This window comes from Pangasianodon hypophthalmus, chromosome 25 (genome assembly GCF_027358585.1).
Source record: "Pangasianodon hypophthalmus isolate fPanHyp1 chromosome 25, fPanHyp1.pri, whole genome shotgun sequence".
NCBI lineage: Eukaryota > Metazoa > Chordata > Actinopteri > Siluriformes > Pangasiidae > Pangasianodon > Pangasianodon hypophthalmus.
In genome coordinates, this window is record NC_069734.1 from 14,593,934 (window position 1) to 14,620,202 (window position 26,269).

At 39.0% G+C, this 26,269-nt stretch overlaps 1 protein-coding gene across 6 annotated transcripts in view; it reads left to right on the top strand.

The window, feature by feature from the left end:
* Positions 1-26,269, top strand: part of il1rapl1b (interleukin 1 receptor accessory protein-like 1b) — a 350,185-nt gene that overhangs the window by 233,919 nt on the left and 89,997 nt on the right. For all 6 annotated transcript variants that reach the window (XM_053229547.1, XM_034299839.2, XM_053229549.1 and 3 more), the window contains one exon: positions 1,982-2,056. In XM_053229547.1, the coding sequence (XP_053085522.1) occupies positions 1,982-2,056 (75 nt within the window). The remainder of the gene's footprint in view (positions 1-1,981; positions 2,057-26,269) is intronic.

Genomic DNA, 26,269 nt, shown 5'->3' on the forward strand with positions numbered 1-26,269 from the left:
CAGATTAAATGATAAAGATAGCTACTGTATCCTGCCATACTGGGTGCTCAGCAACACGGCACAAGTTTATAGCTCTTCAACTGGAAAGCATAAAAATAGTTTCATATTGTCATAATAGTAAATACACTCTATGAACAGAGCGTTTACATTCTAATTAGCTAGCTACACACCTTGAAGCTGTAATTAATTCTATTTCTTTCCATGTCACATCCCTTTTTGTCCTGTTATGATATAAGTGTGATGAGACATTATAGAGACATTCTGTTTGCTGCAATTCAACAAACTCTTCTCTTAAATCCAATAGCTTTTGATTACATTTGGCCATTGTTATTACTGTGTTTGTAGCTGTCGTGTGAGTTTCGTGTGATCATATGCCGTCCTGCTGTTGGTGGATTTTAGATGAGTATTGTAGCAGCGGTCACACTGAAATTTTTCATCGGCTGTCATACTCAGAACTTTTTCATCGGCTGTCTTTGGTCACAGCGGCACAAAATCGGCCACCAGGGAGCATGTCACATTATACATTCTATACTAATATATGTAACCAATAACCAAAGATTATCCTTTGTGATTTAAGATTGTGTCTGGAACAGCAAAATCGGGCCACATATCGTACAATGTAAACCCTGTTTAACTTTTACCATACCACTCTGTCATTGATTATTTTCTGATAACAGCACACCTCACCTTGTTTTATTCCTTACTTAAATAAAATAACTCATGCAGTTTGTTCATGCAGTCCTGGTGTTTTAGCTAATTACCCATGATGCATGGTTTCTACTGTATCTAGTGAACAGTTGAAATAATAAGCGGGTTTAATGGCATTAGCACGGTGCTGTGTGATGAATTATGAATGTCGTTACAAGCGAGAGAAAAGCTGGGACTCACATAGTGTGACAGAGCAAAACAGTGTGCAGAAGAAAGCAAACAAAATCAATGTGCAGAATTATTCCAAAGAGTGCATTAGTTGTTTTAGCAGATATTTTAGTATGAGCACTGACAGCGTTGTGATTAAATTATGTCTATGGTTATAAATTACGATAGATATTTATTTAAAGTGAGACAAGATGTTACTTTCTGTGTGTAGTGTAGAATGCTGAGAACACTGCTGAGTATTAATGCATACCAGTAAAATTGGAGAGTTTCTGACAGAGCTCACTGCATTATGGGAGGTTATAACATACATATATTACAGTTTCTAAGATACATTTGCCTCCCTAACTCACTCCTTCTCTCTCTCTTTCTCTCTCCCCTCCTACCTCCCTTCCTCCCTCTCTCTCCATCTCCCTTCCTCTCTTTCTCTCTCCCTCCCTCTCGCTCATTCTCTCTCTTTTTTTCAATTCCTTGATTTGCCTTTCCAGATAAAGACTGCAATAAATAGAGAACTGTATTATTTAAAATGATTGTCCTCCATTTTTATCTAAATGTTTGAACTATTGTGTGTATCATGGGAGATTTGCCTCGAGAACAATCTTTATGCAGAGTGAGACATAGTTGGCTCTTTTCTCTTCCCAGCCACTATAAATAAGAATAAAGATTCTCCTGGGTTTATATTACAGTGCAATCCTAGTTTGCAGTGAATGTCCACTGCACAGAGTCTGCCCTTAATACATGTTGGTTTGGTGGCCCATCTTTTGCCTTAATCACTGACACTATGCTTCCTCGAAGGTACTGAGGCCATTAGTCGACTTGAAATGGTTGTCAGGTCATGTATGGAAAAGCCCATTACGGAGAGAGAGACAGGGAGAGAGAGACTGAAGGAGAGGGGAAAGATGGAGGCAGAGAGAGAGGCACAGAGAGAGAGAGAGTTTTATACCATTCCCTTGGTGCTTATTTTACCATGTCTGTATTTTCCTCTCTTCAGTGGTTTGGGTTTTTGGCAATTTTACTCTTCATAGCTGTTTTACTCTTCTTTATAACTGAAATTTCTTTTTTGAGTGTTGACACAGAATTAATATTATTTTTGTGTCTTTTTTTGCAGCCCCTTTGACCGACAAACCTCCAAAGATCATCTTTCCTGCTGAAAACAAAATGAGTATCATGGAGATGCAGTTAGGTAAGAACACTGGGATTTCTTCAAGCACCTTGTTAATGCCAGACTGAGAATCAGGGCCATCCTTATGCCTCTCGAGATCCAGTCAGTCCTCCGCCTCTGCCTGATACGTCATGTATATGATGCACATTCATAATGATTGTGTAAAGGTGGCGTGTCTGTTTTTGGTGTGTGTATGTATGAACGCTCAGGTCATGGTGACACCTGAATGTGGTTTTTTTTTGGACATATTCCAGGCAACCTACATTTCTCCGATATTGCATGGAGTATGCTGTGTTGTGCGTGGCAGTAGGACCACAGCAGGGAGAATATAGTGTGTTTGATTACCTGTATAATGCACAAGATTGCCACCGTTTGTGAGACAATGCCCTGCTGCTTGAGGCTGCGGATGTCTGAGTGGCAAGGACAGCAAATCAAACCCCTAAATAAAGCATGAATGATGGGCTTTAAGAGGACCTAACTAAGCTTGGATCACTGCAGCCCCATGGGAATAGTCTTGCTGAGCAGTGACAGGTCAAAGACTTGATTATAATAGAAGTGAAAAGCATCCATTATGGCATCCTCCTTTGAAAATGAATTTGTCGTGGTCAGTGAACATCAGAGAAAGCCATTTGGAGAGCAAACACCTCTGTGAAAGAATGGAGAGAAAAGAAATGTATCCTTTTTAAGGTTGAGGTGCAATTCAGAACACTTCGATAGTGACGTAACGTGAATTAATGCAGCTGCAGTTTAGATGTCAGCACAGTTGAAAGCACTGAGCGATGACACGCAGCCTGAAGGCAAAATACGAGAATCTTCTATGAATGGCAGCTCCCTTCTGCAGCCCTGCCCTAAGATCCACCAGTACTCTCTCTGCAAAATAAACTCATAAAGTGTTATGCTGAGAACATGAGCACATTGCATTTCATTTCCACTCCGTTAACATGCACATATGGAGACATTCAAGGGACTGCCACATTTCTTTCAGTTTTCAACATGGTAGTGACAGGTGCATGTCGAGATCCTGCATTTTCTTTCCTTTTGCTTGGGACACATGCTTGGGGCGCTGTTTAATATTCATCTTCCAATAATGTATAGAAGCATAAATGGCCCATGTGACAGTCAGTTAATTAGGCATATGTACCCGAGAGAGAGAGAAACAGTTAAAAGGTAGAAAGAGTGGGAAGAGCGATGGATGGGTATGAATGCAAAACACTGTTCTGAGTTAATCAACACCTCTTTCTTTCCGTTCTGCACTTTCTACATTTATTATGATAGCTTTTTTTATGATAGCTCTCTTAATTGACAGTCGCTTCACAGTTAGTCACTGAATTAAGGCTCTACTCTAAATACTAGCCTGGTTTAGTTAATCAGGAGTGCAGGGCTGCAGAATAACTGACTCACACAGGACTTCAGATCATCGTAAATCAAAAGAAATGTTCAAGTGTCCACTTTCAGGATAGATAAATTTCAACTGTGAGATTTGGTGGAAAAATTGAACTGCAGGTGTCTGGTCTTTGATGTTGTTTTGTGCGTCTGGATGTCTTTACTCATATTAGTTCTGCTAGAAATAAACGACACCAGCAATCTATTGTCAGTAAATCAGCCAAACTCAATGACTAAGGCTCTGACAAGAACTTGTGCACACTGCATACTGTAAGTAGTTGTATCTCAGAATTCTCCTCACCTGCTGCTAAGCATTTTGGTGCATTGCCCAGAATGAACCGCCACTGTTTGTTGACAGCACTTGCAAATATTCAGCGACAGTGACTTGTTTCAGCGCCTGGTGTCTGCCCCTGAGGCATGCTCAATTTGGGCTGGTCTCAGCTGGGCTTGCCAAAATGATGAATGACAACCCTTCAACCAAGTGTCCCTTGCCCCTGAAGGGCTGTATATCCCCAGCGATCGCCTCAAATGGACTTTATGGCAGCAAATTCTGTATCGGTCAGGGTCTGTCGCCCTGCAATAGATCAAGTGGAAAGTACCGGAAAGTTTCGCAGACTTCTAGCTTGTCACCTGGCATGAGTTGATATGTGGGTTATGTCTGCGGCCTACAGAATAAGTCTGCGTTTGGTAGCACTGCACTGTTTAACCCTGCTGTGGGAGTGAAGCTTGATGCCCTGACCTGAATGCCAACAAGCTGATTGAAATAGACCTGATGAGCAAAAGATATTTGTTCACTGTGTGTTTTTTTCCATAAGAATTATATTACATACAAAAATACTCCAGTGTGTCTGTCTTCACACTGAAAGCAAAGGGCAATCAAACGTTTGATAGAGATCACAGTGATGAGTACAGCTTCTGGCATTTGTAATGAACCTTAAAGCTGGTGAACAGAAACCAGTCATTTCAAAGCTGTTTTTGAAGCATGTGCAAAGTATCACTGTAAGCTAAAATAGATAAAAAGGTAACTTCAAAAGCTTTTTGCTAACATGCTGGGCAAAACAGGGACTGTTCCTAAAATAAAAACCCAATTTTAACTTTAGTTTATTTGTCATTTCTTCAGTGTGAAGATTAATAGACATAATGTGTAATATAAAACTGAAGTATTTATGTGATGACACTGATTCTATTGGTATGCAATGCAAGGCATATATTTGAGGCAAAGCAGTGAGGAGCATCAATTGTTTTTTAGAAATTACCAATCAAGGAATTATGTTTTCACCTGTGGTAAAAGTCAATCATAGACTGCCACACGCCTATTAATTGGATAGCAAAGATATAAGTTTGTTACAAGTATGCCACATTGATCAATTCAATTCAGTTTTATTTGTATAGGGATTTTAACAATGGACATTGTCACAAAGCAGCTTCGGAGAAATAAATACATTTAAATTCACATTGTTGGTGCTTATGTTTTTGCTGTCCAACAGTGATCTGGTTTTAATTTTTACGTTAAATCAATTTTTTTTTCATTTAATGATAAGCAAATCATCTGTACTGACTGTGCACAATGATCACAGAATAGCTCTTTGGAATTCCGAGGCAATAGTTCAGGAGCTGCTGCTGCTAGAAAGACTCAATGCCTTTTTGTTTCTTGGCATTCCGAACGCACAGTTGCTCACTCAATTGCTCTCAAAGAAAAAATGCTGAAGAGCTTCACCCACATATCTGTGAGCACTTTTCTCATCGGAGAGCTAGCCAATATAGCAGACTAGTCTGAACTGAATCCCAAAGCCTTTTTTGTGTGTATGTGTGTATGTTTGGCGGTGGGGGCAATATATGCGTGATCAAGGGCTTTAGTGTTCTGGACACCCAGCAGATGTGGGCATTCTAGTGGAAAAAATAGGCAAGCATTGTTTCAGCAGATAGCGCCCATCAGCACAACTGGAGCATTAATGATCAACCCCCACCCTCTCTCTCTCTCTCTCTCTCTCTCTCTCTCTCTTTGTCTCACACTGTCTCTCCTTCAAGCTGAAAGAAACTAAGGCCCTGCAGACACTGAATTTGCCAAATAAATGAACAAAATTGAGAAAGAGAGAGAGAGATGGTTGTTGCAGTATTTCAGACGTTTGATCTTCAATCACTGAGTCTTTTTGTCCAGCTGTTACTTTGCCATATCACTTATATCCACTGCTGTTCTTATCTCACCATGCCATCGAGACTCGCCCTGTTTGCTCTTTCCACTTTCTGTACAAAAAAATAGTTTCCATCTCTTTTCTTTCGCTCTGTCCTTCACTATTCCCCACTCTGTTTTTCCTCTTTCTTTCTGTGTCCCACTTGCCTTTTCTGCTTCTCTCTCTGATCAGATAGCCCTCAATGTCTCTTTGCTGTCATTCTTGGCCGATACCCCAAGCACCTGCTCTCTACCCTGTGACACCTGACATTCAGCTCCGGCAATGATTTCTGACAAAGTGTACCAGTGGGGTGTGGGAATGGTTCTTCATGTGAGTGCCATGGGAGATTCAGAAAAGCAAGGAAAGAAAAAGCACCACAGTTTAATACGTGTACACACAAGCTTCTCTCCCTTGTTTTCAATATAAAAGTATGTTTTGTAATTCATTATTTATAAAAGTATTCACGGATTTATTAATTGCAGTTATGTGTGAAATGTACATTAGGACAGAGATTCTTAGTCTAGATATGTTCAGAGGACACACATAGCCAGTTTTTTTTCAGCACTCTAAGCACTGCAATAAATTGAAATCAGCCAGTGAAACACAGTCCACCTGATTCGCAGTGTGAGGAATGGAAATAAAATATAATTGTGAACTGGCAGGAGTCCTGGAGGCTTGTATTGAGATTACCAGCATTATTGCATGAGTGTTATGCAAATGAGCTTCCACACATAAATGTATGAAATATGCTATGATAAATTGGTGTGCCATCTATGCTGTATTCCCTGCCTTGCACCCATTGTGATCAGGATAAAGCAGTTACTGAACATGAATGCTAAATGTCCGATCTTAGTAAATGTCAAAGGGACACTGATCTCAGCAACCACTATGACCAGGAATGCTGTAACCTTTTGGTTCCATGGCCTCTGGGAGAAGTTCCAGCCACTCGCTCTCAAGGACATGCTTGTAAAACCAGCGCAGTTCACATTGGTCGCCATTGATTTTTTTGTCCTACCTGATGTTTTTCAGGCTGTAATTAGAGTATAAAGGTCCGTTATGGTTTGCCATCTCGACTCATTTTTATCCCAGACTTTGGCTTTGAACCTGGTCGAGTTCAGTAGAGTTCAGGAGCAAATGAGGTTTCTTACCCTTAGCTAGAGTCTGCTAGCTCTCTTCATGCTCTCATTTCTGACCTCCTTCTGGAAATGACACAATTACTTTAAGTTTAATATTGTTGCATGGTGATGGACTGTACTGTGTTGTAGTCTGAGGCATTGCAGCATCATAGCTCCAGGGTCCCTGGTTTTATCCAGAGCTCTGGTTACAGTCTGTGTAGAGTTTTGCATGTTTTCCCCATGTCCACAAGTGTTTCCCCAGGTTCTTCAGTTTATTCCCACCTACCAATAACATCCCACTGGTGGATTGGCTATGTTAAATTGCCCCTAGATGTGAATGAGTGTGTGAATGTGTGTCTATGTATGGTGGTCTGTGATGGACAGGCATCCCATTCATTGTGTATCTATTAGCTTTTTAAACTTTTTTTTGTGGACTTGTTTGGAGTAGAACAGAGATGTGAATTCCCAATATTTCACTGGAGTCGAGAGCTGCTGCTTGAGTAAATGTCACGTCATTGGAGTAAGTGGAGGTGCGACCACTGGGAGCTGTAAGGAAGATCAATATTACATCATTTCTCTCAATTAGGGGATGCTTATTGTTTGTTTGAGGCATTGCTGTCCTTATTTAGTCCAGCTCCTCAGCGTCTAGGCCATAAAATGGGGGGGGGGGGGGGGGGGGGAGGGAGAGAGAGAGAACTAGAATTGATTGATACTCTGAAAATGGATCTGTGTATCTGTATGTGGATGATGATGATGATGATGACGATGAAGAAAACCAAAGAATGAAAATGTATGAGACATTAAAACAGACATAACCAAGAGCAAGAGCAAAGTGAAAAATATGTTTAGAGTAAGGCACAAAATGTTTGTTCTGAATATTAAATTCTCATTATACCTCAGTGCTGCTGAATACCTCAGTGCTCGAATCTGATTGGTCAGAAGGTGTGCAATGTTTTCATAAAGAGCGTGGCTCGTAACAGCTGTAACTTGAAAGATAGGTTAATAATAATGTACTTGTATTTGTGCAGTATGTTATTGTTTCTATAGTAACAGCTCACACAGGGACTTCTATGCCAGGCACTCCACATAATCTAAAACTAATAATAAATGGATTTAAAAAACTTGTTGTTTAACAAAATAAAACCTGTAAACATTGATGTGGTGACATTTTTTGTTAGGAGACATTTATTTAACATTTAACAGAGAGACAGAGAGAGTGAGAGAGAGAGAGAGAGAGAGAGAGAGTAAATCTGATGAAGCAAGAGAGGAAAGAGAGCAAGGCTGGTGAGGAAATGAATGTTTATCGTGGCTGTAACATAAAAGTGAGAATAGGAAGTAACTTGTCTCTCGGAAGTTCCACAACATTAAAATCGACCTATAAACCATTAAAATGTGTGACATTTCGTACATAAATAAATGAAACATTGTAATCGTTGGCAAATTGCTGTGGTATAAGCTGAATACCACACTCCAGGCCATGCTGTTATACGAAAATACTCACAATTAATGTGATTTGAAAGAAATAAACAGGCTCCAAATGGGAAGGATTTAGGAAGTACATCAATATTTATGATTATTCCACTCTTAAGGATCTTTAACCTCTGATAGTCATCTTTTGCTGGCTGTGCGTATGTGGTTACACAGAAGGATTCTTTTATTGGTGGAATGCCAGTGTACTCAGCAAGATTCAATTTCACTAAACTGTAATGCCTTTACTATATGTAAGTTTATTCCAACTGTAAGTAAAACTGTTGATGTTGAGAACTTTGCTGAGGTGCAACCTGTGAAGTTTGAAAATATATAAAATATAAATATACTGTACTTCCACTTCCCTTCATTTTGGACTGCCAGAGTGGGCTCCTCCGGAACTAGTGGAGTTTGATGTTTGCTCATTATTCCTTAAAAAGTGTTGGTTAGTGATTAATATTTAAGTTCTTACCCTTAAATATTGAAGATGCCTCACCGACACACGGTTTTGCAAGTTGAATTCGGCGAAGCAAACCATCATAAATCTCCTCCTCCTTCACGCAAGGAGTTGTGGGCAATATTAGCTGAAAAAGTGTCCACTGATCAAAAATCTACCAGATATAGTAGACCATCCGGGTACCTTTGGGATACTCATTTCAGCATATTACAATTTGGGACATACTATTCTAATCTAGGATACTATTTAGGACAGATAGCAGGCGAATTGGTACGCAGCATTGGTTTCATCCAACTGCTGAAGCCATGGTCCGCAAAGAGATTATCAAGCATGTATAGGATCTCATTGTTGAAATGGTATCAGTGAGGAGAGGGGTGCAAATGAATTTCCAAAGCATTAGATGTACCATGGAACACTGTGAAGGCCATCATCAACAAGTGGAGAAAATGGAGTTCCACAGTGACATTACCAAGAACAGGACGTCCTTCCAAAATAGATGAAAGGACAAGAAGCAAACTTATCAAGGAGGCTGCCAAGAGACATGTGGCAACATTTAAGAAGCTGCAGGAATATCTAGCAAGTACTGGTCACTCCTTGCATGTGATAATAGTGTATGGGTAAAGAAAGAAATAAATAAAGTAAGTAATAAAAAGAAAGAAAGAAGGAAGGAAATAAAGAAAGAAAGTAACCTAAATCGCCCTAAAAAATGGGTTATGGCCTGATGAGTATACGATTATTATTCAGTACTGAGGGAATCACTGATTGCTCCAAATACCAATATATTTTGGCACAAAACCTACAGGCCTCTGTTAGCCAGCTGAAGATGAAGATTCACCTTCCAGCATGATAACGACCCAAAGTACAAATCCATGTCAAAAAAGCAATGGCTTCAGAAGAAAATCAACATTTTGTAATGGACTAGTCAGAGCCCAGATCTAAATCCTATCAAAAACCTGTGGAACGACCTGAAGAGAGCTGTGCACAGGAGATCCCTTTGCAATTTGATCTGGAGCATTTTTGCAAGGAAGAGTGATATAAAAATTGCCAAATCAATATGTGCCAGTAGACTCTTACCCAAAAAGACTGAGTGCTGTCTTATAGGCAAAAAGTACTTTAACAAAGTGTTAGTTAAGAGGCGTGCACACTTGTGCAACCAGTTTATTTAATTTGTTTTCTTTTCCTTTTTTCCCCAAAACCTTTTTTTTGTTTTTCTCTTGAATTTGTTGCTATATCACAATAAATGTGGAAAGAATCTAACATGAGTTATTTTAGTTTAATGTTTTTAATATCACCAAAATGTGCAATTTTAACAGAGATGTGTAGACGATTTGCGCTTCTCAAAAACTATTTATTAAGTCTCATCATTTGTACCCAAGAACTGCTGCTGTAATCATAATGACTGTCCTGTGACCCATCCCAGGACTCTTACTCAGAATCTGCTCATACTCATACATATAACCGCACTATCCTATCAGCCAGCAGAGTCTGATTCCTCTCAGGGTTTCTTCATGTAGTCTCAAAGTTTTTATTGCCACTCTGGCCTCTGGATCTAAATCTACATTAAGGATCTAAATCTACATTAAAATATCTGTAAAGCTGTAAAGCTTTTTTAATGACGACTGTTGTTAAATGAGCTATGTTAATAAAATAAAATTGAATTGAATTAAAAGTCATCATCTGATGACCTTGACGCCACATGGGTAGACTATAAAAGGTTACGCTTTTATCATGTATATCACGCCCGTCTTCCTTTTTCCCAGTCTTGTCTTATTGAGGAATTGAGAAAGTGAATTCAAGACACTGAGAACAGCTCTCTAATTCCTTGGATTTTTTAATACTAATCTTGTTCTTGTTAAATCGGCAACATCATATAGAGTGTGTTGATGTGCATTGTGCATGGCAGTACGTCTAATACTTAACTTATTACTATTTTCTGTTTATTTATTTATTTATTTATTTTTACTATTTTTGATACGGAGCCAGAGCAGACAGATTCTCCCTCAGAGAAAAAAAAAAAAAATTTTTCACAATGTGAAGTAACACAGCTTCCAGTAGCACAACTCTCGTGCACACAGCCAAGGCCAGTACACACAAACACACACATATTCTATCATTTCTTTTGTCTTTTAGTTGTAATTCATAGGTTTCCATCTTATATATATTTTTAATAAAACCTGGTCTTAAATTAAATATATTGAGGCCACAAGTTATGTTTCTTTATCAATTTTATGTCCTTGAAATATTGCTCCCACCAAATAATTAACTGGAGACCATGTATTAAGTATGACATTATGACTACATATTATGTTGTGGGTTAAAGTTACACAATTCTTGACCACAACATAATAATTTGTGGCTATAAGATACTTGCAATCCTAATTCATGGCCATGCCTTATTTAAATGAACCCCAAGTCACCTCAGTGGCTCTGTGGTGTTTTACTCTTTTATGTGTTTAATTAATTCTATTCTGTGGAACCCTGTTATCGCCTGAAGGTAAACTATTTTTAAAACCATTAGAACTCCACCCCTTTGGAATCTGAGTCACTAATCATGATCATCATTCACAGATAATAATTAAGGTTTTAATTAAAAAATTGCTACAGATTGGTAATTTTAATTGTAAATAAAGTTCCCAATGACGGTGAATAATTAATGATCTTTTTTTTTTCATTTACAGCGTAATGCCTACACACTGGTGCCCACACATGAAGATTAGCACATACATGAAGATAAGAAGGAAGAGCAGGATTATGCGCAGTACACAGTCAACACTTTACCAATTTACATGTTCAGAATGCAAGATTACTTTTTAAGAGCAAGAGACCCCCTTAATTCATTTACAGTTTATATATTTGTAAACCAGAATCATAATCATGTCATTTCTTTTAAAGAGAGCCATTTCACACAAACTAATTATAATTTCACAATATTAGCCTTTTTTCTACCAGCCTTTTCAAATGCTTTTAATGTCAATATGTAATTATTAAGCTTTTTTCACAGATGTTCTTACATTATCCATTAAGATTTAAGCCTTGAGCTCTAAGATCTGATCGTTAAATTCTATTACTTAAAGAGCTATTTGGGAAATGGATTTAGTGTGAATGAGTGAGAGCTCAGAGACATGGGAAAATTGTTTAGAGCTAATTTTATTCCCCAGTCAAGCATTCTGTTCTTCTCATTACTTTTGTGTCTGTTGTTTACAAAGGAGTTGCTATATGATTGTATTGATTGGGAAAGATGATAACTTTAAAATGGATTAGATTTTGATTTGTACTTTTCACTTTTCAGCAATCCTATAAAATTAAAGTGATTCCAGGCATCAAAATCAAATCAGCAGTCCTTTTTCTGAGGCTTGCCAGTCCACCCAAGTCAATTCAAACCACTTTTGTCAAATACAATTATGTGTCAATTACATAGTTTTATTATCCCAAGGAAGATGATACAGAGGTATTGTGTTCTTGAAAGATAGATCACAGACAGTGAAGGTGAAAAGGGCAGTTTAAACATGATCTTTTTCCAGAAATATGGTCGAGTTTTCACTACACTCGGGTCATGATTTAATTCAATTCTCATAATATTTTGAACAAAATTTGAATGAAGAAAAATTATGACTGAAAATTGTTTGCATTATTTATTTATGAATTATAAACAGTGCAAAGCAATATGCAATTTTTGTCTATGTAAACCTAAGTAAATTTTTGAAAAAATTGCTACTAATGGAGGTTTAATATCGTAAACAAAAGTACTACAGGTTCACCATATCTTAAAAATAAATAATAAATTTCTAGGTTCTCCCCAAAATTTTATTGAATAAAGTGTCTGACCTAGCAGACTGAGGTATCATTTTAACTGGAAATACTGTAGAGCTCCAAAGTCGGCAAAAATGCCAGAGTTCCGTGACCCCTTTCTCAGGCACTCGCAGCAGCAATGTGGGACTGGTGTCGTTTGAAAGCTACTGAAGAGCTCTTTTGAAAGCTACTGAAGGCCCAGCATGCTCTCTGGTTGTGCAGCAGGAATCACGTGTACCGAAAGAGAAGGGGTGGTGGGAGATTATTGGGTATGCTCTTGTCCTGTAATGGTTTAAGAAGTTGCAAATTGCAAACAGGGAATCCAGCAAGACTAAATATGACAGCATAAATAAAAGGGAGGGATAAAAGGTAACACAGGTATGAGGGCACCCTGGGACATAAATTGGCCAGCCACTCCACCCTCAACAGACCTAAATGAATGCGTGAGAGTTGGGGGTGGGTGGGTGGTGGGGGTTTTTGTGACAGCATCCAAACATACCAGGTTACCAGATCTCTCTATGCTCATAGACCCTCCAGATCTGCACCTTTACTTAAGAAAAAAGCATCCTATTAAAAAAATGATTGAGTAAACAAACCGATTTTTAACCTAGACCCAGAGATTGAGCCTGAGAAAGAGTGTGTCTGAGTCCTGAACACTAGTTGGAAGGCTGTTCCATAACTGGGCCTTTGTAAGAAAAAGTTGTGCCCTCTGCTTTAGTCTGCGTTTTACTAGGTACCAACAAAGAGACTGCACCTTTTGATTGAAGCAGGCATGGCAGGGCATACAAGTTTGCTCAGATACTGCAGCATGAGACCATTCAGTGCTTTATGGGTCATTAGTAGTATTTTATAATCAATGCAAAATGTTACTGGGAGCCAAAGCATTGTGGATAAGATAGGGGCGCTGTGGTCAGATTTTTTTGGTTCTAGTAAGGACTCTGGCTGATGCATTCTGGACTAACTGGAGCTTGTTTATGCACCTACTGGAAGACCCAGACAGCAAATCATCACAACGGTCAAAGCCAGAGATAAAAAAGCATCTTGTATTGGCATTATACGTTCAACAGTCACTTTAATAGGAAGACCTGTACACTTCCTCATTTACGCAGTTATCAAATCAGCCAATCATGAATCAAACAGCGGAAGACCACATCAGGTTCCACTCCTGTCAGCCAAGAACAAGAATTTGAGGCTATCATGGGCACAGACTCACCTAAACTGGACAATTGAAGATTAGGAAAAAAAAAATCACCTGGTCTTTTTCCAGTCTTCCAGTCTTTACAAACCGACCAAGTGATTTTTTTTCTAACCTTATACTGTCCAGTTTCAATGAGTCTGTGCCCATGATTGGAACCTGATGTGGTCTTCTGCTCTTGTAGCTCATTTGAGTTACTATAATCCTTCCTGGCAGCTTGAACCAATTTGGAACCATTTTCCTCTGACCTCTCTTATCACCAAGGCGTTTCGACCCACAGAACTGTCGCTCACTCAATGTTTTTTGTTTTTCGCACCATTCTCTGTAAACTCCCAGGATCCCAGGATTGGACAGTGATTGTATTTCAGTGTAGCATGACTGCAGCGCACTGATGGAAGAAAAATACAGTGCATGGAGGATTAGAATTGGCTCACAACTCACAACACCTGAATAAATCAGGATGTGTTTCATCAAAATGTTTTTATAAATATTCTGACGAAATATTTTGGGCAAAACTTTGATGAATAAGGGTGAATGAGCTGGTTAAGTTCTGCAGAGAATTTTGATGTCTTATAGCTGCAATAATATCTTTAAAGACCATTCCAGGTGAGCTGTTTTTACATTCTGATAGATGGCTAAAAACAGATGCTCTGAGAAGGAAAAGGTCTTTGTGGCTGTCTAGACCTCTGGCTATATTAAACAGAAATGGAGGTGGAGTTCTACTGAATTTCCTACTTTGACTGCTGATAATAGTTGATTGATAACTTGAGAAGTTGGACCTCATGGCCTGTCAATTACTCTACACATGCGTGGGCAGCCCATATTTTTATATGTTATAAATAAAGAAGAAGTAGTGTTTCCTGCCCATAATTCACCTTCATCTCTTCCCTGACAATTTCTTTGACACTAGTCAGTCATCTAGAGAGCAGGGCTGGGTATGTCTGTGGCATTGATGGGATTCAGACTTGCAATCTCCTGGTGATAGAACAAAAGTTTTACCATTACATCAGAGTTTCTTCCATATTTCTTGCTATTGCACTGGGTATGTGCATGGTCTGAGAGGGAGGAGATGCAGAGAGAAGGCTGGATGGAGTCTGTGGAGCTTAAGAGAAAGGGTGGACTCCTTCAGTGGTTAAAAGATAATAAGATCTCCAGCATAGATCACAGTGGCTTTCAATATGTCTGCTCTTGTACCTGGATTACATGCTTTGGTTTATCCCTACTGTGATGCTACTGTATCTATCTTAACATACTAACATATGAATAGACCAACTGAATGTTCTGATTATTCTGCATTATAGTGCCCAGTAAAAACATTCATGAATCTCACAAAAGGTCACATGGCTTTGCTGTATGGATTCAGCTAGTTTAAACTCCAGCAGTTTAGATAGTCACACAATTGAGGATCTTTTATTGGACTTAAAGATTTATAATACAGATGATAAAATATTTGCTGCTGAGTATTGGTATTAATAAAAGAAGTTATAACAGTGGAGAATCTCTTGAGGATAACATTAGTGCTCACTGACATGGACAAATGGTTTGCTATAATAGAAATGGCAGAAGGTGAAAGCTCAAAAAAAATTGAAAGGCTCATAAGATTCAGGATGGACTACCTCGTCAAAATAATCATAGTTTTGCACTTGTTTTATTTCCGATCCATTTTTGCCCATTTACAGACACTCCCAAATTCTCATGTAATATTTATATCTGTATATGTTTTTATCGCTCTCTCTCTCTCTCTCTCTCTCTCTCTCTGCCCATCTACACATCACAGCTCCAGTTATCACCACAAAAGCGATTGCTGCAGTTGTGAGAACCTGTATAAGACCACTACTTCTACTTGAGCTGAAGCTCCTTATCACAGATATTATTGACATCACTAAGCAGGGGCACTAATGGGTTTAAATCTCTCATTTTACTGTATAATATACGGAGCGTAGCAAATGATCATAAAAATTACAACGTACCAACATCTTCAAAACAAAGTCATTGATATGTAAACTGCACACATAGTGATGGTGTACGTGTAGAATCTGTGTTTTTAATACTGCTTCATTAATAAATACTGTGTGGCATTACTATTTAATGGGTTTTACAACGCATTTTGTATTGATGTTCTTCATGTTGGATTTAGTGTATAAGGTTTGTAAACAGCCTATGTTGTGTTTGGCAGTGTACATTCAGACATCAGATGGCACTTTTAAGAGAAGCATATTGTTGGACAGAATTGTAATATTAAAGCAATTGAGTGCACTTAATGGACAGAAAGCACATAAAATAAATTTCCAGATATGAAGCTTTAAACAGTCTGTTTAATAAACTATATGTACTGTATAGCTACAGTATAAGAACAATGTTATCAGTATGTTTGTTTTTTTATAAATGTGTATATATATATATATATATATATATATATGTATATATATATATATATATATATATATATATATATATATATATATATATATATAAATGGAGTATATAAAGGAATATATAAAACTATACATTACAGCTTAATGAGATTCATACAATTCATACAAAAAATAGAATAATAATACTTACAGTATGGACTCTGAGTTTCTAACCTTTGTGCACTTTGATCTGATTTGTTAGTGCTGTGTTGCTGAGGAAGTAATTATCTTAATAATTAATAGTTAATAAGAATTAACATCCATGGTCCCAATACAAAGTGACTAAATTAGTGTCTGCAAGTCGCATTTTACTTCAGTTTTTACTTCGCTTTCTTTCGGTTATTTGTGTGGTTGTTGAAAGCACATGGAGCATAATTAGCTAGGCGAAAGCTGCACAAAATACAACAGTCTGCCACTGACAGTGTGTGTTTTAACAACCAGGCTGCGCACTCGGCAGTTTAATTGGGAATTGCAGTTTAGCAGCTAAATATAAACACTTTGAGTTTTCGTACTGAGCTACTTTTCTTTTTGTTGTCTGGTTTAGAAGCGATATTGGGTTGGTTATGGCAGATCTGTCACTGATTTTAGTCATGAAATGTGATCAGACGTAGTCAGTGAAGGTGCATAATGTGTGGCTATCTGTCTTGGACGTCTACTTGTGTGCAGATCACCCAAGATGGATCTTAATACAAATTCTGATCAGGGCTTTTGGTTAGAAAAATCACCAAAGTGTGCTGGACTCTGACTCTCCAGACTGGAATTGATCCTTGCATTCATAGGTGATTTTATAGGGTATAGCTGTGCACAGAAGAGCAGCTTTATATTTACATAAAACAGTCTTGGTGAGCAAATTAAGACACAGGCAATAAAAAAGCTCTTTGAACAGACAGCTTTGACACATAAGGACAGTCAGCATAGTCAAGAGCAAGAGATGAAGTTAGTGTGGCGACAGAAAGAGAATAACAATAAGAGTAATAGTGTGAACAAAAGCAGACAGAGAGAGTGTTTTGCTGGTGAGAGAGGAGGTGACACAGATCAGGACAGTAAAATATCTGGCTGAGCAACAGGAAGACCTTCAGCACACCTTCAGAGTCACACAGCTGGAACACATAGGCAGGACAGATGCTGTTACAGTAAAGTGACAGTATATTGTATTGATAACGCATGAGTGTAGGTAACCTAATACATCCTGAGCCAACTCAAATCTAGACTTTTGTCTAAGAAGAAAAGTTTGCAGTAGGACTGCAGTAGGATGTTCCATTTATTTTCACTCATAAACCAGAGAAGCGTGCCTTTGAGTTGCTATCTGCCATGTTAACCATGTTGAGTTGCTTCTCCATGCTAGCATTTTTAAAAGTTATTTCTATTTTATGTTCAACTCCAAAAATCTTCAGATATTTGCTTTTTACCAGCAAGGTCCTAGCTGTGATCAGGGCTGTTATATGTTTGTCAGATCACAGCTCCAGTTATCACCACAAATTTGTATTCAGTAATTTCCAGTACTGAAAAATTGCTTTTTGAAACAGCTTAACACACTTGCTTTTAACTTTCAGTCATTATAATAATAATAAAAAAAGAATTAACAGAAGAAATTGGATCCACTTTTTTTTCAGAATCATCCCGAATGTGTCAGCCATCCAAAGTGAAAATGGCTGTCCTAAATAATACTTTTCTTTATATTAATATTTATATTACGGTTACATTTAGTTCTCAGTTTAATGACTTTCTGCCATAACACAATCCGCTGCTTTTTGATCATCTTTAATATGCAATTACACAGACATCAAGTTTACTTACTCTAGCTGACTGAAAATTTAGAAAATCTTTTTTTTTTTTTTTAGTCAGCTAGAGTAACACTGGTATTTAGTGTGAAAACGTATAGTAATACTATAATATTGTCAGTCCTGTAATTCTGATAATACTCTAACTATAATTCCATTTAAAAATGTCTTCTTCGTGTTATAAGACAGAAAGTCCCCTTCATAGACTTAGATACTAATTTACATTAAAATACCATCCTCTGGCAGTGGCAATGATGACAGAGAGCCAGATTGTTTCAGACTGGAGAGTCTGGCTCTTTGAACAGCATCAAACCAGCCCAAAACAGCCTGCTAGCAATTTCCAATTTGATGGACACAAAGAGACCTGGAGCATGAATGTGTAACAATCTGATTGTGCTAATTAGCATTTGGTGCGTGTGCGTGTGTGTGCTTGTATGTGTGTGTGTGTCCCTGAGGTAGGTCCCGTGTGTACATCAAATAAGCTCCCATTGTACCAGAGCACAATATCAGCTAGTCACACACCTGTGGGAGAACTCACGCTGTGGGAAAATCTAGGACGCTTTGTTTCCCCTTTGAAATCCCTTTAAAATGGTTGCGGTGTTGAATGCATGCTGAGCAGAGCACATAATACAGCTCAGTAAGATATCACAACCAGTATATTCGAAGACCTGATCCCTCACTCCCTAACCACCAGCACACACACACACACACACAGGGGCACCTCTGTTGTGTGGTTGTGTGAATATACCATACTGTATCTGCTCACCACACCCCCCTCATCCATCCCCATCATGATAGTTATGGAGAAGAGGGCAAGCTAAAATTTGGCTCAGAGTCCTTTATAGTAATCAAGCTCTTGTTTGTCCCTCAGCAGGTATTGACAGATGCATCACAGTGAATAAATACTGATGCCTAGGGATGACGAGTCTGTAGTGACCCTGTGTCCTGCATAGAGAATGACTAAATTAGTCATTTCTTCACTTTTTACAGTGTATGAAGCTATCTGTGCAATCCACAGCTGTAAAATGAGCTGATGTCTGCATGGTGATCCTAAGGGCAAACACACCTTTCATGAGGTTCATGACGAGGTAATAACCCTCACAGAAATGGTCCAAGTGCATTTCACTGAGATTAGATGCTAAGGTATTGCTTTATGATCTCATCTTGAGAGAAACCCTCTTCCCAGTTGATAGCTATTATGTTGTTATACACTCGGACATGATTCGCCACTTTGACAAGCTTTGTTTTATCCTAAGTTACGTTATACAAAGTATAGCCTCAGGTCCGAGTACTACTGAGGTGTCTTCTCCTGGCCAGATCTGTATCTGCTCCAAATTTCCATATTTAAATTGGGAATTGATTTTAAACAGAAGTGGGCGTGGATTAGATCAGAATGATCTATCTATCTATTGTTTACTTGTTTGTTTGTTTGTTTATTTTTCAAAAGAACCATGCCTCTATGCTCCAGAAAACACTCGGAAACCCCGAGGTAAAAGTGCCAGTATGATCTTGTGAGTTCTGGCTCAGATGTCCAAACAGCTGAGTCGCTGGCAGTCTTCAAACGACGACTAAAGACCTTCCTCTTCCTGAAGTACTTAAATTAGCACTTTATTTTAAACAAATTTGAAATGTTTTTTAAAAAAAAACCCCAACAGGGTTTTTTCGTCTGATAGTATTCTTAGTCCATGACCTGGTGAACAGTATCAGGATGTATTTATTGATAGCGATTTCAAAGCACTTCTGTAAGTCGCTCTGGATTAGGGCGTCTGCCAAACGCCTTAAATGTAAATGTTTATAATTGGTCTTAACTAGAGATGTGCATGGGACTTTTTTGTGCCTGGCCGCAATATTTTATAATGAATTTAGTTGGTTCTATTTCCAAAATATAAACAAATTGGTAGCCTAATTTAAACCACTGTTACCCTGAAGAGGCACAGTTACAGAGGATGAATGAAAGAGCGATGTAATTGTGCCATGCAGCGCAGCACGTTCGTGGAATTTGTTTGTCGCCTGAGCATACTATCTCTCGCTCACATCTGCATAAAAAGTAAACACTTTGCGCGCATGACTTTTATGCTCTGCAGGACCCCAGGCCCAATGCACACCTCTAGCCTCCTGCAAACCTTTCTGGCAACATACGAAAAAAGAAAAAAAAAAACACAATAAAATAGTGCATCTCTTAATCAGATCTGTATTTAGATTTTATCTGTTCATTCCATTATCTGTTCATCATGTAATTGTTTTAAAATAATAAATAAACAGAAAAATAATTTAGTAAAAACTGCGGGGTTCTAAACACAGTTTCCATGGCAACATTGGCATGGCCAAATCCAAATCAGCTAGTTTAAATTCAATTGGTTTCATCTCCCACTGTTTCAGAAGTAAATTTATTTAAAGTAATTTTACTACTTTACCATTTTAGTAGTAATTTTAATATAGAAAGAAGATTCCAGAACTGCAGTGTAGTTCAGTAATACGTTAAATGTATTAAAAGGTATGTGAGGTACACAAAGGTCCCAGAGAAACAGGACGTTTCAGACAACAGTCCTTCAAATGCTTCAGAGTCTGTAAGAGATGAAACCTGTTGATATCTGAAATGAATGTACTGAATAAAATGTATATTAACGTTTATGGAAGGAGTCTCCAGTGTCCATGCTTTGTAGCAGACAGAGGAAAAGCTCTTTCATGATGTTTTCCACTATGTCTTTAGGACAGATGACGTTGTGTATTGTGGTATCTCAGTAACATAACAAGCTGCGCTTTTTTTTTTTTTTTTTGGTGAGGGAACATCTGTTTACAGCTGCTACAACTTGAAATGATAACAGGAACTAACTTGTGTCGTGGATTTTTAACAACATTAAATGTAACGAAACAAAGTATGACATTTTGTCCATTTTTAAAAAAAAAAAAAAAAGGCTTCATCATACCACTGTTTTGTTGTTTATTTTCCTATAACAGCACTCCCTGTTGTTTTATTCTTTACCTATTTTACATGTAATAAGACCAGAAAACAAGAGCACACCCTTCTACCAGATGGAAAAGACGAATTGGCCATAGACGATGTTTTAAGAGCAGAATTTCAGCTGGCTGTGGTGGTGTTCATTCAGCTGGTTTTCTCTTGTTATTTCAGGGAATCTTGTTGAGGTTTACCTGCCGTACTTTTCTGCGCTGTGCTCTACTCCTTCTTTTTGTTCTTTGGTCCTCTATAACTTAATCCTTATGATTCCACCTTAAAACCTAAACCTGTTACTATACACCTGTGCGTGTTTCCTTTTAACTTAATACGACTCTGCTTATCTTTAATCTTGGTGTCCAGATTGAATTTTACCAGTGCAGTCTTTTGGCTGTTGATGAATGCACCCTTCCCAGAGGACTCCTACATTATTGATGCCTACTGTTCTACAAAGGAAGAAAGAAAAAAACACGACAAAGGAAGGAGTAGAGGGGAAATACTTCCTGCCAGTTATTGAGAACAAATTACAGTTATTTGCAACTGCAGCTGTATGTACAGAGCCGAATTGTCTCAGACAGTTTGTGCTACTTGGTTGTTAGCATTAGTTTATTTCTCATAAAAGCGCTAGAATTTTAGACAGGCGCACTTTTTTGCCCATACACCTAATGTGTAAAAGTTCTCTATTTAAAGACTGTTTAAAAAGTTTCAAGTTGTATCTGCACATCTTTAGTCCAGGGTAAAAATGAACTTGGTACATTTGTTTATTTTGATTGTTTATTTCAGCCTACTGCTAATGTAATTGAATTCTACTAGTGCATGTTTTCGTGATGACTTGAAGCACTGGCTTGTAGTCATCAATAGCTGATCTTGTTTGTAGTTTCAGTAGAGAAAGCCTGAGTCTACAGAGGATTGCGTCAGTCAAGTGAGCAAATATACAAGTCTTTTCATTAGGTGTTTCCATTAGTTCAAGTGCAGTTTGAGGTGTTTTTACCTAGAAATGCAGAAAAACAGGATGTTGTCAGTCCAAATAGATTCATTTTGTGCTTTCAAGCTGATTTTCAGAGGCTTGAAAGTCACACTGGCAACAGTGATTGTATGTGCAAATTAATATGAGTGAAGGGCTGGTATTAAATTTTCAGAAGACCATTTCCACATTTTTGAGGGCTAAAATAAAACTATTATTTTTATTATGTTATGTTATTATTTATGTCTCAGTATCCCATCATAATAAGACTTTCTTACAATAATTATATTAGATATTTGTTGCATGCATTGCAAGAGCCTGTGAATGATTTTATTTACATTTATCTCATGAACAGTACACACACTCATTTTTATACCTCTTTTTTTTGTCTTCATATTGTAAACGTAAGAATTTTTGATGCGTCTCATCACATCTGAAGTGCAATGAATATCCAAGCTTGTGGTGGTTATTAAGAACATGCAAAAAACATAATTTAAGTATTGTTTCATCCGTCTACTTTGCTGGTGATATCCTTTATGCAGTTCTGCTCTGTAAAGCCCACTGACCGCACATGCAATTCATGAGATTGGCAAATAAGCCTCTTTATTTGTGATCTTAATAAAAATCAGAGCATGAGCGTGATGTCTGCAAATTAACTTGGTCTTTAGACCATGCAGTTGCTGGGGAAGTGGTCATTCCTGAAATGTTGGTAATTAAATGTACTTGCATATGTCCTCCTTCATCATTCTCAGATATCCTGTCACTAAAGCCTTTACTGTTTACCGTCTCTTCCTTGTGTCATTGTGAACTGCTGCCAATCAGGCAGATTGCAGCTCTCCTCTATCAATCGATAGTCATTACCCTGGTGAGCTTGCTCTTCAGGGGCAGCCTGTGAGCTCCCTTCCAAACGCCACACAGATATGTGACTTACAGGCGAAATCTGATTTAGAGCAGATAGAAAGGATTGACCCCTGTGTCTTTTAAGCCACTACAAAAAATTCTATAAAAAAAGTTTCTATAAACTCATTGCTTTGGTATGGAGCTTTTTGGCAGTGTTAAGTGGCTGTGTGTTACCATTTATTTCTTCGGGAATGGGGCAGCACAGGTAGTAGCACTGCCGCCTCACAGCTCCAGGGTCCCCGGTTCGATCCTGAGTTCAGGTTACTGTCTGTGCAGCTTCACATGTTTGAGATATGTGGGTTTCCTCAGAGTTGTCTGGTTTCCTCCATAAGACAATCCAGTAGGAGGCTTGTACAGTATATGTTAAATTGCCCTTTGGTGTAAATGAGATCCACTGTATAGCCAATATACAGTATACTTTATTAAGAACTCCATAATAATATTCAATAGGACCTGCCTTTGATCTCAGAACAGGCTTTGACTTTCCTTTGACATTCTGGTCCATGCTGATGTGTTCCATCACATATTGGTGGTGGATTATAAATGAGATAAATGTAAGTCGCTCTGGAAAGGGCGTCTGCCAAATGCCATAAATGTAAATGTAAATGTAGATTTGTCAGCTGCACATTCATGGTGTGAATCTCCCGTTCTATCACATCCCAAAGATACTCTGTTTAATTCTGATTTGGTGACTTCAGAAGCTATTGAGTTTCGCAGAACTCATTACAACGGAACCAGTTTGAGATGACTTGTGCCTTGTAACATTATGCTGTATCATGCTGGAAGTATCCATTATATGATGGGTAAATGGTGGCCATAAAGTTATGCATGTGGTCAGCAGCAATGCTCAGATAAGCTGTGGCATTCAATTGATGCTCAGTTGGTATTAAGGGAACCAGTGTGTGCCAAGAAAACATCCCCACACCATTACACCGCCACCGCCACCACCAGCCTGAACTGTTGACACAAGGCAGGTTAGGTCCATGAATTCATGCTGTTGATACCAAATTCTGACTCTCATATTGCAGCAGAAATCGAGATTCATCAGACCATTTTTCCAACATTTTTCCAATCTTCATCTGTTTAGTTAGCTCTTACAGTGACACTAGCCAGTAGTAGTAGTTTCCACAGAGTGTGTAATGCTACCCTGTCATGCAGCATGAGCTGCAGCTGATTATTCCTCTCGGAGGAAGCTTGTGCTAACCTGCTATCCCCAGTTGGAAGTTGTTGTATGATAGGGAAGAGCTGTCTGGTTGGTGGGAACTGACAGGTGATGATGATGATGGTGGTTGTGATGATGATGGTGGTGGTGATGATGGTGGTGATGGTGATAGTGATGATGAGGGTGGTGATGATGAGGTTGGTGGTATTGATGATGATGATGGTGGTGGTGGTTGTGATGCTGGTGATGGTGGTGATGATGGTGGTAGTTGTGGTGCTGGTGGTGGTGGTGATGAGGATGGTGATGGTGGTGATGGTGGTGGTAGTTGTGGTGCTGGTGGTGGTGGTGATGAGGATGGTGATGGTGGTGGTGGTGATGAGGATGGTGATGGTGGTGGTGGTGATGAGGATGGTGGTGGTGATGATGAGGTTGGTGGTAGTGATGATGAGGGTGATGATGATGATGATGGTGGTAGTTGTGGTGGTGGTGGTTGTGATGGTGGTGGTGGTGATGATGATGGTGGTAGTTGTGATGCTCGTGGTGGTGGTGATGATGGTGGTAGTTGTGGTGCTGGTGGTGGTGGTGATGAGGATGGTGGTGGTGGTGATGGTGGTAGTTGTGGTGCTGGTGGTGGTGGTGATGAGGATGGTGGTGGTGGTGATGATGATGGTGGTAGTTGTGGTGCTGGTGGTGGTGGTGATGAGGATGGTGGTGGTGGTGATGATGATGATGGTGGTAGTTGTGGTGCTGGTGGTGGTGGTGATGAGGATGGTGGTGGTGATGATGAGGTTGGTGGTAGTGATGATGATGATGAGGGTGATGATGATGATGGTGGTGGTTGTGATGCTGGTGGTGGTGGTTGTGATGCTGGTGGTGGTGGTGGTGATGATGACGGTGGTAGTTGTGATGCTCGTGGTAGTTGTGGTGCTGGTGGTAGTGGTGATGAGGATGGTGGTGGTAGTTGTGGTGCTGATGGTGGTGATGATGAGGATGGTGATGGCGGTGGTGGTGGTGATGATGATGGTGGTAGTTGTGATACTGGTGGTGGTGGTGATGACTATGGTGGTGGTGATGATGATGATGATGGTGGTGGTGGTGATGGTGGTGGTGGTGATGATGATGATGGTGCTGGTGGTGGTGCTGGTGGTGGTGATGATGAGGATGGTGATGGAGGTGGTGGTGGTGATGATGATGGTGCTGGTGGTGGTGGTGATGGTGGTGGTGGTGATGACTATGGTGGTGGTGATGATGATGATGATGGTGCTGGTGGTGGTGCTGGTGATGGTGGTGGTGGTGATGATGATGATGGTGCTGGTGGTGGTGCTGGTGGTGGTGGTGATGAGGATGGTGATGGAGGTGGTGGTGGTGATGATGATGGTGCTGGTGGTGGTGGTGATGGTGGTGGTGGTGATGACTGTGGTGGTGGTGATGATGATGATGATGGTGCTGGTGGTGGTGCTGGTGATGTCACTTTCACAGGCTGCAGAATCTGTTGCTATACTATGCGAATGTGACAGAACAGTATATAATATTTATAATACTGTATGAGAGCAAATCTTTTTTTATTTGTCTTCTCAGTGTAAGTGAAAAAAATGTGCTGGTGTCTGATGACTTCTTTAGAGAGCTGATCAAACATGAATATACGAACACCTACTTATCTTAATTAGGTGATATTCTTTGCACAGGTTATGAAATATTTTTGCATGTGGGTTGATATATCATTTAGCTATTTTTAATTCCATTTTATGCAGTGGCATTTCTGCAGGGTGCATTTATGTTATTTTGTGTGATGGCTTTAAAGCTTTTTTTTGCCAAAGCCTATCATTATCTGGTTTAGTACTGTCTGGATTACAGAAAATTAAATTGATTTTCATATAAGTGTGAATACAGGAGCTGGAGGCTGCAGGGTGTTCACACACTAACCCTTGTCCAGCCTGTTTGTCCATCATGTTGTTTAGACAGCTGGATCAGATATGATTCAATAGATGCAATGTATGAACCCTTGCAGCACACAATGCCTTTTTCCCTGATTGCCCTGCAGCTGACGAGAATTTCATCATGGATTTCACTTGATGCAACCTGTTTTTGGGCAAAGATGGTTAGCTTCTTTTTTTTTTTTTTTTGTTATTTTATTTTGTTTTTGTGTGTGTGTGTGTGCACGTGTTTTCTAAATAATTTAGCTACACCTGACACTGACAATAAAGCTACACCTGACACTCGTACAGTGGAGCGCTTATGGTGGTTGAGCCTGTTTTCGGTCACTCGGTAGTCTGTTCAGTTTTAACAACGGTAGGCTGCTTGGTTGAGCTCGATTTGGAGTGGATTCATATTGCAGTTGTGTTGTGTGATAAACTGTAATAAAACAGTTTTAGTTTTGTATCAAACATTGCTGTGGAGAGAAGCAGGGTTTCAAACAGACAGGAGAATAAGAAAATAAGAAACTTTATTGGTAACACCACCATAACAAAAAATCTATAAATCTA